Below are 12,093 nucleotides of genomic sequence, written 5' to 3'. Positions count from 1 at the left end.
CAGAGCTATACATGTATACCAGTGCGGGTGAAAACAGATTTTCTGTCCTTTCCTCCCCCAACAGTGCAAGGGGCTGAGAAAAAAGGGAGAAGACCCTGAAAATTGGGCAAAAGCATTTACCTTCTAAGCAGAATCTGCTTGTGGAGAAATGGGGAGTTAATAGAACTTCTGTTAGCTAAGCCTTCCAGAGCCCCCAGAACATGAAGCCCCTGTTTTAGTATTCAATTTATACTGCTAGAATAGTTGTGTCTACAGCTGAATTTTAAGCAATTTTAACCAATCTGGATAAACCCTAACTCCGAGTTGCAACGTTCACATGAAAACATGGCTTAACTTGTTTTCAAACTCTTAGGTGAGCAGCTGATTGTTGAAATGAGACAGGGGAGGAATTAGTAATGCAAATAAGCAATCTGGCTGATACAGGTTTTCTATTTCCATGAGAAAATCAGTTCAGGCAAAATTTCAGGTAATTTTTACTTACAGAAATCTCTGTAAGTAAAGTCAAAAATTGATCTAAACTTCAAGTAACTGACATTTTTAGGAATGCTTCGTACATTGCTTACATCCGCAATAAATGAAACAATGATAAACCTTCTATTCCTATGATCAACAGAAGATTGAACTAGATCTAATAGATATCTGGATGATTTGCAGTAGACCAGCTGTTTAACAATGGGCAGCATTCAAAACGGGTTGAGCAGACTTCTGCTCATGCAACAAAATTTTCCTTCTACTTCCTCCTCATACGTTCCCCAAATCTACTCTGGAAGATCCCCAATCCTTTAGAGAAGATTTTGGGGGGCATACAGGGATACACAGGGAAATAATTTCTGTCAACAGTGTCTGTTCTGCTGGTGAACAGTCCCTGTGGGATTTCACCCAATAGCAAGAAGTTGACTCTGCTCTGCACTCAGTTATATTGCTGAAAACTTGGTGTAACCAGGCTTGAATTGCTAGATTTGGGGTTCTAGTAAAAAAAGAAAGAAAAGAAAGTAACCCCCACAAACCTGATGTTTGCCCATGCCTGCTCTAACCTGAAGTCCTTTAATATTTTCAATTGTCCGAAACAAGGTGGCTGTTTCATCATGTGTGAGAAGGCCTTCAGCCATGTTCATAACTGTTTACTTTATGAATTGGTTTTATTGTAATTGATGAATTGCCATATGAAAATTGAGACACAAATTCTAAATGTATTATACACAGATAAGACCAATGGAGACCTAATGCTTGGGGGATCACTACACTGATATTATCTGCTGTAAACACTAATTGGGATTCTCTGTTAACCTGAGGTTCTTAACCATCTTTTAAAAGCTGTTTAAGAGGCATCCAAATAGCCAAATACTAAACCATGAAGCCTAAATTATCTGTAGAAATCGTTGTCTATTACTGCTTCACTGCTATCAAAGGCAGGAATGGCCAATTTTTGCATCTTGTTCTTTTTTAGCATTAAAATTGTCCTCTGTGTGTCTCCAGCAAAGCTTTTAGTGATGAGATTATAAAGCTGAGCTCAGGATTCTTCAAGCCGGTACAGAGAAGCTCTCGTGAGCCGGAGTTCTAGGTAAGGACTACGTAGGCAACTAAGAGCCAAACTAAACGTTCTTCAAAACAAGCAGAGCAGAGCTATACATGATTGGATTATTTGTTTGTGTAAGCATGCATGGCTCTAATTCAAAGCAGGTCCAAGGGGCTCTGGGAGGGAGAATTTAAACTTTCCTTCACACATTTTCATTCCAAAATTCCACCCCCATCTGAAGGCTGGGTGGTGGATTGGGGTTTAAAATAAAGTCTCAATGGAAAAGTTCCTTTCTTCTTCTTTTAACTCCCCACCCCCATCCCATGGGGTGTGTATGGAATTTTGGGGTGAAAATGGGTGGGGAGAAAGCTTAAATCCCCACCTCCTGGAGTGCAATGTTCCTGATCCAAATCAGGGCCACATGTGCTAACGCTGAAGTTTGGCCCTAAGGTTTTGGAATAGTGGAACATTTGGCTGTGTTTGTATGCCAAGGTAAGCCAGAGTTGTTGAGCATTCTGGCTTACTGTGAACCACCAAGGGTACTGGCGCATGACGCTCAGTTGCTCCTGCTTCACTCCTCTCCTCTTACCAATGGGAAGGGCTTACAAACCATGGCTTATGAGTCTGGCTTGTTAGGCGAGGAACAAGCCTCTCCTATTACATTTATATTACGCCCCATAGCCGAAGCTCTATGGGCGGTTTACAAAAGTTAAAAACAGTGAACATTAAAAAAAAATATACAAAAATTTTAAACCATCAAAAGCATAAAAACAACAATATCCATTTAAAACAACTATTCTGGAGTCAGTTAAAAAAACACTCCGTATATGTTGTTAACTGCCTGGGAGAAAAGTCTTGACCTGGCGCCGAAAAGATAAAGTTGGCGCCAAGAGAGCCTCGTCGGGGAGATCATTCCATAATTGGGGGACCACCACTGAAAAGGCCCTCTCCCATGTTGCCATCCTCTGAGCTCCCCTCTGAATAGCACTCGGAGGAGGACCTTCGATGTTGAGCGTAGTGTACGGATAGGGAGAGGCGTTCCATCAGGTATTGTGGTCCCAAGCTGTGTAAGGCTTTATAGATTAAAACCAGCACCTTGAATTTGGCTCAGAAATATATAGGCAACCAATGCAAGCAGGCCAGAATCAGCCTACAGATGCTCCCTGGTTTGTTTAGCAGCTCCCTCTGTCTGGGTGAGCCATGCAGGAGTGATTGAACAACATGCACCAGCTCCTTCACAATGGCCTGGTTCAGACAACACGCTAAACCATGTCACTCAACCACAAAATGGTTAATGGAATGCATTGACCCTAATGCATTCCATTAACCATTTTGTGGTAAAACAGCATGGTTTAGCATGTTGTCTGAACCAGACCAGTAAGTCAGAATCCCTTGTAATTCTGGCTTGCCATGGTATGTGAACACAGCAATTGTAAAGTGCTTTTAACAACGAATGTAACATATAGGCAATTCTTTTTGAAATTGTGGGGCATGGTACTAAGCACTGTGAACTCCCATTGGTTTTAACAGTGATCAATGGGACTTAAAATATACTTCACTTTGCTTGGATTGAGTCTGTTGTTTTTAGAATAGGGCCTCCATTGCTTCCTCCTGCCACCGCTTGAGGCTCACTCATGTCTCAGTGCCTCTTTTATCAAATCCCAAAAACACAGACAAGGTATTTGTTTAAAAACTTAACTATATATAATATTTATTATCAATCCACAGGATAGTTTGATTGCTACATAAAATTCATTAAAAGCTATTTCACTGTTACAAATTGTTTAAAAAAAAAAACAGAGGGAGAAATGAAAGAAAATTGTGTCACAAAGATGTAATTGTTGCTGACAACCAAGACACTGAATTGTAAAATTATAAATTTGCTGTAGAAAAGATAAAAAACCTGAAACAATTATATTCACTTTAGAATTTTACTTAGAATAAAATATTCCACTGTATAAAAAAATAAAAAAGCTTACTCTGGTTAGAATTAGAGTATTTTCTCTCTCTCTTTAAAACCTGGGAATTTGCATAATATATCTGTAATAGATTTTCTTCTATTGTACCACACAGCTTTCAAGCATAGCAGATTAGACACGTATAAGACAAGCACTCTTAAAAACAATCTGTGAAATGTACATCGGAAGATTTTACCTTCCTATTTAATTCATTTTTCCATAGTCCAAGGCTACATTAGCCAGCTGAGCCTTGGGAAAGAACAACATTGGGTGTGGGAGTGTGCCATTAATTAGAGCAAGATAACGAAAGGCCTTCTTTGCAAGTGCTTTTTTTTTTAATAAGGTGCGAAAGCAGACTGCAATATTGCTAGTACTGCACTATATACATATTCACAATAGATTCTGAAAAAAAAAATAATCCAGCTAGTTCACATTTTCTCTTCCATTCCAAGGTTTTCAGTTCCATTATGGCCTTGACTACAAGAAGTGTAGCAACTCCGTTGGAGGTGCTGTTGGTCCTCTTGATGAAGCTCCGGAACATACCAACCTGGGCCTTCTTTCCTAGGGCTGTAACCTTGGAACTCCGAACTTGCTTCATGTCTACATTCTGATGGCTGGAGTCCTGAGTTTAAAATGCTCCAGTACTGGAGTTGGACACAGTCCTGTTTTGCATTATCAAGGCTTTTTCCTTATATTTGTTGAATGTACTTTAGATGTGTCTGTCAAAGCCATAACACAAGATCTGCCAAGAACATAGCACTCATGGCTTAACTGCTCTTGACCCTTGACTGAGTAATATCTGATGTTTTCTTGATAACGCTTGCCCGGTTCTCATGATCTGGCGGCCTGCTGCTGTAACTGGTAGAAGCTGAACACATGATTTGTTGGAGAGGGAACTCTGAGAAAGAAGGCCACGTGCTGTTGTAAGGCAGAGGGTAGTTTTCTTCTTTGATGGTGACCTGGAGGTCAGGTTTGTTAGAAGTCACAAAGGTAGCCATGCCGGGAAGTGGATAAGGGGAGTTCCTTGTCCCCAAGTTGCTATAGTATTGCTTGCCGCCAATGTTTTCCTTTTGCCAATGAAGCTGACCCTGCAAAGAAGAGACGGTCAGTTCATCAATTCTGCTAGCACTACGTATAGGATAGTCTCCAATCAGGATATTATCTGCAAGTCTCTGTTGTATAGAAGGTACTATAATAAAACTTACACAACAGCTGTTGTCATACTGGTAAATGTAGGAGAAAGGCAAATAGAGGGACTTCTCACAGGTTTAGGGCACAGGGCTGCATTTGTATCAACTGTGCTCCATACTGCAGTATATTTCTTTTGCTCTATAGTTAGGGGATCTTATTGACTCTCCATACCAGTGTAACTTTACTAGCATAACTTGTCCTGGGTTTCATTTATTGGCCATTTTAGAATGGGATAAAAGGGTGGTATAGACATCTCCCTCCCATGCATATACCAAATACATGGAGGGAGAAATGGAACTATGCTTCCTGGGCAAGAACAAATCCTGCCAGACTAATTTGATCTCATTCTTTGATCAGGTAACATCCCTTGTGGACCGTGGGAATGCTGTGGAAATAATATATCTTGACTTCAGTAAAGCTTCTGACAAAGTACCACATGACATTCTGATCAGCAAACTAGTTAAAAGTGAGCTAGATGGAACAACTATTAGGTGGATCCACAGTTGGCTACAGAATCGGTCTCAAAGAGTGCTAATCAGTGGCACCTTCTTAAACGGGGGACGTAACAAGTGGGGTACTGCAGGGCTCAGTCCTGGGCCCAGGGCTCTTCAACATTTTTATTAATGACTTGGATGAGGAGGTGCAGGGAATGCTTATCAAATTTGCAGGTAACACAAAATACGGTGGGATAGCTAATACTTTGGAAGACAGAAGCAAACGTCAAAGTGATCTTGATAGGCTGGAACACTGGGCTGAATATAGCAATGAAATTTAATAGAGATAAATGCCAAGTCCTATTGGGCACTGGTTAGGCCTCATCTTGAGTATTGTGTCTAGTTCTGGGCACCACATTTCAAAAAGGATGCAGACAAGCTGGAGGGGGTTCAGAGGAGGGCAACCAGGATGATCAGGGGTCTGGAAACAAAGCCCTATGAGGAGAGACGGAAAGAACTGGGCATATTTAGCCTTGAGAGGAGAAGGCTGAGGGGAGACATGATGGCACTCTTCAAATACTTGAAAGGTTGTCACACAGAGGAGGGCCAGGATCTCTTTTCGATCATCCCAGAGTGCAGGACATGGACTAATGGGCTCAAGTTACAGGAAGTCAGATTCTGCCTGGATATCAGGAAAAACTTTCTGATTGTAAGAGCAGTACGACAATGGAACCAATTACCTAAGGCGGTCGTGGTCTCTCCCACACTAGAGGCATTCAAGAGGCAGCTGGACAGCCATCTGTCAGAAATGCTTTAAGGTAGATTCCTGCATTGAGCAGGGGGTTGGACTCGATGGCCTTATAGGCCCCTTCCAACTCTATGATTCTATGAATCTATGAGCATATGTGCCAGCCCCAGCCTTCTCACTTCCATGTCTTTGGGGGAATGTATAGATGAGCATGCCGAGGCCATCATGCAGTCAACATTCCCAATTTCCCGCAATTCCAGATGACATAGGCACTCCATACAGATCTTCTGTCAAACATGCAGAGAACAGGGAGTGGGGCCGTGCACATGGCGATGTCTGGGGTGGGGCTAGCACAGGGCTGAGAACCTCTGGTCCATGGACTGGATATGGCCAACAAGAGCATCCCATCTAATCTCTGCCTTTATGTCCGATTGGAGTGAAGAGATTTCCCCTCCTCATCCCTACATGCAAATGAGCTGACAATGGAGGCTTTTAAAAGCCAAATTACAGCATGGGGGTATTTAAGAGAGGTATTTTCTGCTGGAAAGGGAAAAGTTAATCCAAGCTTGTGAGCCCCCCTGAAAAATCACCACTCCCTGACCACATTTAGGATTTTAAAAAGCCTCCATTGCCAGGAAAGGGTGGGGGGAGGTACCAGAGAGAGAAAAGAAAGGCAGGCTCTTCGCACTTTACAGCATTCCTCCCACCTCAGCCCACCCCCATTGTACACATGATGGGGCAGGCTCATATCGAAAGCCATACATCTGCCTACATTGCAAGTAGTTTGGCTTAACCCTTTCCCATTGAAATCAATGGGAATCGCAAAAGGATTAACTTTGGCAGGATTGTGTCCTCAATTTACGGACATGCAAAAACTGCAATTCCAAAAACAGGTCCAACAGTCAAGTTCAAAACAAAAATCAGCAATCAAAACTAGGGCTGTGCACTGCCTCGGGCTGAGGCACCCAAATCCGAGCTGAGCTGATTCGGTTTGCCTCACCTCGGTTCCGAGGCGGTTCCGGCTCAGACCGAGGCACCCTGAAGCCGAAGGTCTCCGAAGCTTCGGGGCGCTTTGGAGCGGCACTGGGCGGGCCTTACCTGCTGCCATTGTCGCCACCTCCTCCTCGCTACTGCCGGCTTCTGGTGGCCATAGAGGTACTAAACTGTTTAGTACCTCTATGGACACAAACTACGGTGGCCATAGAGGTACTAATCACTCAGAGCCCCCATGATATCTTAACATCGCACGCAGCCTGGTTCTTCTCACATGTGGTGGCAGGAGCGAGGCGGCAGCAATGGCAGTGGCAGCAGGAAAGCAGGGAGAGCAGGGAAAGGGAGGCTTTTCTGAGTGCTGGCTGTAGCAGCTGGCACCTAGAAAAGGCCAAGTCGCCTCTGAGGGCCTGAATCTCGCCTCGGCACCGAGATGAGGCGGGCAACCCCCGAAGCACCCCGAGGCGAATTGGGGCTGCTTTGGGGGCTCCAAACCAGCCTCCAAGGTGAATTGGGGGGGTGTCTCTGCACAGCCCTAATCAAAACTACAGTTAAAAAATCTTTTTTCTCCTGATTTTTCTCTCATGCACACAATGAGAGGCTGCGCAGAAATACTTTCCGTCTCACAGGCATCACATGTGTAAGAAGCTTTCCATCATGGTTAGGAGAACTTCCTGCCATTGTGTTCAACCACACATGAACTCAGGAAATCCAAAAGTGGCAGCTTGCAACCAAGATATGACAAACAAACTAACTGAAACTAGTGCATTCCCAGCATAGCTTCTAGACACACAAATAAATGTTAAGCACAGCTGCTTGTTAATAGAAGTTCCAAATCGCTTGTTTAATTTCCCCAGAAAGACTTTATTGCTAATTTCACAGGGCAAAATAGTGCCATATACTCTGATTTTGTGAATTGATTTAAATTGCAGTAATACCATGACTGCTGAAATGTGTGGGGAAGCAAGCTGAAGAGGAAAAATATGTATTGCACCAAAATAGCCTGCCCTGAATACGAGCAATGTCTGATGCCATTGTTTATCAGCCTCAATGACTGTTCTGGGCCAAAAAACACAGCACAGAAGGCTACATAAGGAGGCAAGACGGGGGATGGGCTTGACCTCTTCTGGCCTCCTCTGGAGTTGTGCAAAAGGTTCTTTGCAGCACAGCTGTGTCATGCAGAAGCCAGAAGCTCCTGACCAGCAATGCTGAAAGTAGTTATCAGAACCAGGCCTGAATATTAATCCTGGGGCTAGTGTTTCTCTTGCATTGACACCAGGGCCTATTCAGCAGATTCTATGAGGCTGATATGCAAACCAGCTAACACAGAATACATAAGAGCCCAAGAAGAGCCAGGCTGGATCACACCAAGGGTCCATCTAGTCCAGCACTGTGTTCACACAATGTCCAACCAGCTGTCGAACAGGGACCCATAAGCAGGACATGGAGCAACAGCACCCTCCCACCCAGCAACTGGTGTATATAGGCTTACTGCCTCTGATGCTAGAGAGAGCACATATCCATCAGGACTAGTAGCCAGTGGTAGCCTTCTTCTCCAGGAATTTATCCAACCCCCTTTTAAAGCCATCCAAATTGGTGGCCATCACTACATCTTACAGTAGTGAATTCCACACTTGAACTATGCACTGTGTGAAGAAGTACTTCCCTTTATCTTTCCTGAATCTGCCACCAATCAGTTTCATGGGATAATCCTGGGTTCTAGTATTATGGGAGGGGGATAAAATGTCTCCCCATCCACATTCTTCATACCTTGCATAATTTTGTACACCTTTAGTATGTCTCCCCCTACCCTCCCTTTTTCTGAACTAAACAATCCCAACATTCCCTCATAGGGGAAATGCTCCATTTTAGTTGCCCTTTTCTGTACCCTTTCCAGCTTTTCAATATCTTTTTTTTAGGCGTGGTGACTTGACTTAAGGGTGACTTGGGAGCAATTCTAACGTTACTGGAGTGGCGTGGTTGTAACTGAAAACAGCTTGTGTGTGATTGGAGCTCCACAGGAATTGTGGTAACTTCTCGATTCCACTTCTCAAATGGAAAAGTAACGGCGGCCAGAACTACAGCAAAGTTCCCTAGGGAGTTTCTGAGTACAAACACGGTCTGCTGAACTGGATATGAAACATGAATATGCCTGGTCATGGATGTATTTTTAGTATTGCTTTATTGGTCCATCATCATGAGCTGAAGCAAAATAGTTACAGCCATTGGCTGAAACAGAACATTTATTTACTTATTTACTTCACATATGGATCAGCCAGCCTGCTGGGATGCATACAGGCCACATGATCTAGGCCACCATGAGGAAAGCTGAATGTTGCTACTGGTGTCGAGAGCCATGGAGAGGCAATTTTCAATTGTAGCATTTCAATTAGTTCGTAAGTTTAAATACTATGCATGTTTAGACCAAAAAAAGTCCTACAACTCCCAGTATTCCCCAGCCAGCATGGGGAATGCTGGGAGTTGTAGGACTTTTTTGGGGGGTCTAAACGTGTTTAGGATTTTGCCCTAAACCATATACTGCAAAGCAATGTCACTTATTGTAGTGGTCCTGATATGAAGTAGAGGTTTTGGGAGAGCAGTCTTGATTTTTGGACTATGTTCAGATGGTCTGTGGACCTTGCTGTTTCTTAGCATCATCCTTCTGTGCCATAGTTTGGGGCCAAGCTATTTGAAGGACATGAGCTTGTCTACCCTTTATGTTCATCACCTGAGGTCTTGCACAGCATTCATTGCCTTCCGAAGCTTTATTGGGACAGCGATATAGGACAGGTACTTCTCGGTAACAGCCCTTCTCCTTTGGCCTCTAGGGGAATGGTGAAAACCTTTTTCTTCCACCAGGTGTTTGGATTATTTTAATAGCTGGTTTTCCCTTTGCTGCTGTTTGTTTTAATGCTGCTCCAATTTTTAAAAATCTCTTATTATTTACATTAAATTGTTGAGATTTTAATTTTATTGTACACTGTTTTTATTCTGTTGTGAGTTGTGTTGGGGGCCTTCGCAGACAAAAGGGCAGATAGAAATTCTTAAGTGAGCAAGCAATCAGATAAATAAATAAAAATCTTCATATTTTGAAATCATAAAAATAATGAACTGAAACATATTTGGGGTGGGGATCTATGGAATATTTTGTAGACCTTTGCTTACCTGTGCGTTTTCTTCATCGCTTGGGATGCTATCTGTCGTTTCACTTTCTGTTGGACACAATCAGGATAACAATATGAGTACTGCAAACATGTAACATCTTGCTTGTCAATAGCTAAAATAAAGAGAAATCTAATATATATATATATATATATATATATATATATATATATATATATATATAGTTAATGGGTTGGATCCAGATGTAGTCATACTTAAGAGTAAATCTACTGAAGTCAATGGGACATAAGTTAGTCATGATTAATTTATGTCACATTGATTTCAGTGGGTCTAATGCAAGTATGACTACATTTGGATCCAACACAATCTTTTGTTTTTTATGTACGATAACATTTCTCCGTATTCAACAATGGATTCCAAGTCAACGATATGAGGTCTATGCAGAACCAGCCTACTCAGTGTGAAACCAGCTGGACAACAAAATGCCACAAGGGCTGCCAAGTGGAGAGAGACAGTCACGCAACTGAAAACAGAGGGCAAGATTCTACTAAAATTAAAAGTTGCTAAAGAAAAGAGGATGTAAAACTTTCAGTTTGAGGGCCAAAATGGGGAAATTACTACTATTTGTCAGCCTGCTTCAGGGTCAACAGCCTCTTCTCAATCATTCTTGCAGCTACAAACTTAATCACACTGCAGAGTCTTTGCACATTCCTCTGGCTTACTTCCAAGTACTGCTATCAGCACCCACGCCCAAGAAGCAATAAAACTTATTTCACTTGGTAATGTTTATCTCGGCTTCCAGGCTCAAGGCCTTATTTTAAACTGAATTCGTGTCCTGCTACACTGTGCTCTTCCAGAAACCAAGCTTTCACCATCACTTATTATATAGTTCACAGTTTCACTGCCACATAAACACGGTTCTATGTAGAAGACCGCATGCTAGCCCAAGATTTCCAGGTGCAGCAGCACTACTACAAGGCTTGAAAATCACCTGTTCTTCTGAACCCTGCATGGAAGCCATATCCCTCTCTGCTCCCATTCTGCACATACTGAGTTGTTTTCTTCACATACATATTGAAATGCACGTCCAACCTTTCTAAACAAGAACCCACTCGTGGCAGCTTCTCATAACAAGCCAGTCATATACACATCTTGATCATGCCACTTCGCACTTATGGGGATGTGGGACTTCCACACACATAGGAGGAATTCTGATGTTCCTCCCATCACACTACTAATACAGCCTGAGGAGCCGTCGCTGGAAGCGGTAAGTAGGCAAACGCTTGGGTGCATGTGTACAAACCACTGGATTGTGCAACCATTTCCTTCTGGCGTGTTGGGCTGAATCACTTGAAAGTTACAATGGTATTTACAGTTAAGAAGCATCACTCAGGGCTCCTCAAGCAAGGCACAGAAAACAAGGGCTATCTTAAGCAGGGCTTCTAGTGGTCAATAAACAAGGGCTTCTGTATCTGTATTCTGTATCACTTTCTCTTAAAGCTATGATCTGATGATATTGCTCATTAATGGGCATGTTTTTCCTCCAGAAACCTTCCCTGACATTCATTCTTCATGTTTAAAAACCATCATGCTATATGGGGTGGGGGACAGGGGCTAGTAGAGGAAAAATAATCTGGATGAATGACTATATTGGGTCATTTAACCTGCTCTCCATGTCCTCCCTCCACATTACTTTTGTTCTTCCCAAAATAAATCCAAAGACTCCTCCTTGATGATGGCAGACACACTGCAAACTAAGAATAATTCTTTCTTTCAGGTTCTGGGGGGTTCTGCTGATGTTTTTGACTTCACCTCCTAGGATTCTTGACCATTGGCCATGCTGGCAGAGGCCTCTGAGAGTTGAATTCCCAAATATCTGGAGATCTACCTTCTGCCCACCCGATTTGGTCAACATCAGAAGCACTTTTCTGCAAGAAGTGAAATGGCCTCCCAAGAAAGCCCTGTTTGACCTGTTCCTGTTGATCTTTCACTGCACTATAGATATGTGACTTTTCTGTAGGGTATTAGGTATAGCCCCAGAAGGATGGTGAACTGTGTACCTGGCTGATTCTTTTTCTGGTTTTGTTGCTTGATAATTTTAACATTTCAATGTTTTAGACGATGTGCCAATTT

General features: G+C 42.7%; 1 protein-coding gene across 4 annotated transcripts in view; it reads right to left on the bottom strand.

Annotated features, from left to right (window-relative positions):
* Positions 1-3,197: 3,197 nt before the first annotated feature.
* The window catches only part of IRF2 (interferon regulatory factor 2), a 47,808-nt gene continuing 38,912 nt past the window's right edge, over positions 3,198-12,093 (bottom strand). For all 4 annotated transcript variants that reach the window (XM_063136033.1, XM_063136032.1, XM_063136034.1 and 1 more), the window contains exons 8-9: positions 10,003-10,049; positions 3,198-4,562 (exon numbers count right to left, since the gene is read on the bottom strand). In XM_063136033.1, coding sequence (XP_062992103.1) covers positions 4,242-4,562; positions 10,003-10,049 — 368 coding nt within the window. In that variant the 3' untranslated portion in view covers positions 3,198-4,241. The remainder of the gene's footprint in view (positions 4,563-10,002; positions 10,050-12,093) is intronic.

This window comes from Elgaria multicarinata, chromosome 10 (assembly GCF_023053635.1).
Source record: "Elgaria multicarinata webbii isolate HBS135686 ecotype San Diego chromosome 10, rElgMul1.1.pri, whole genome shotgun sequence".
NCBI classification, from domain to species: Eukaryota; Metazoa; Chordata; class Lepidosauria; order Squamata; family Anguidae; genus Elgaria; species Elgaria multicarinata.
The sequence above is the reverse complement of the archived record's forward strand: the minus strand, read 5'-3'. Positions and strand labels throughout refer to the sequence as shown.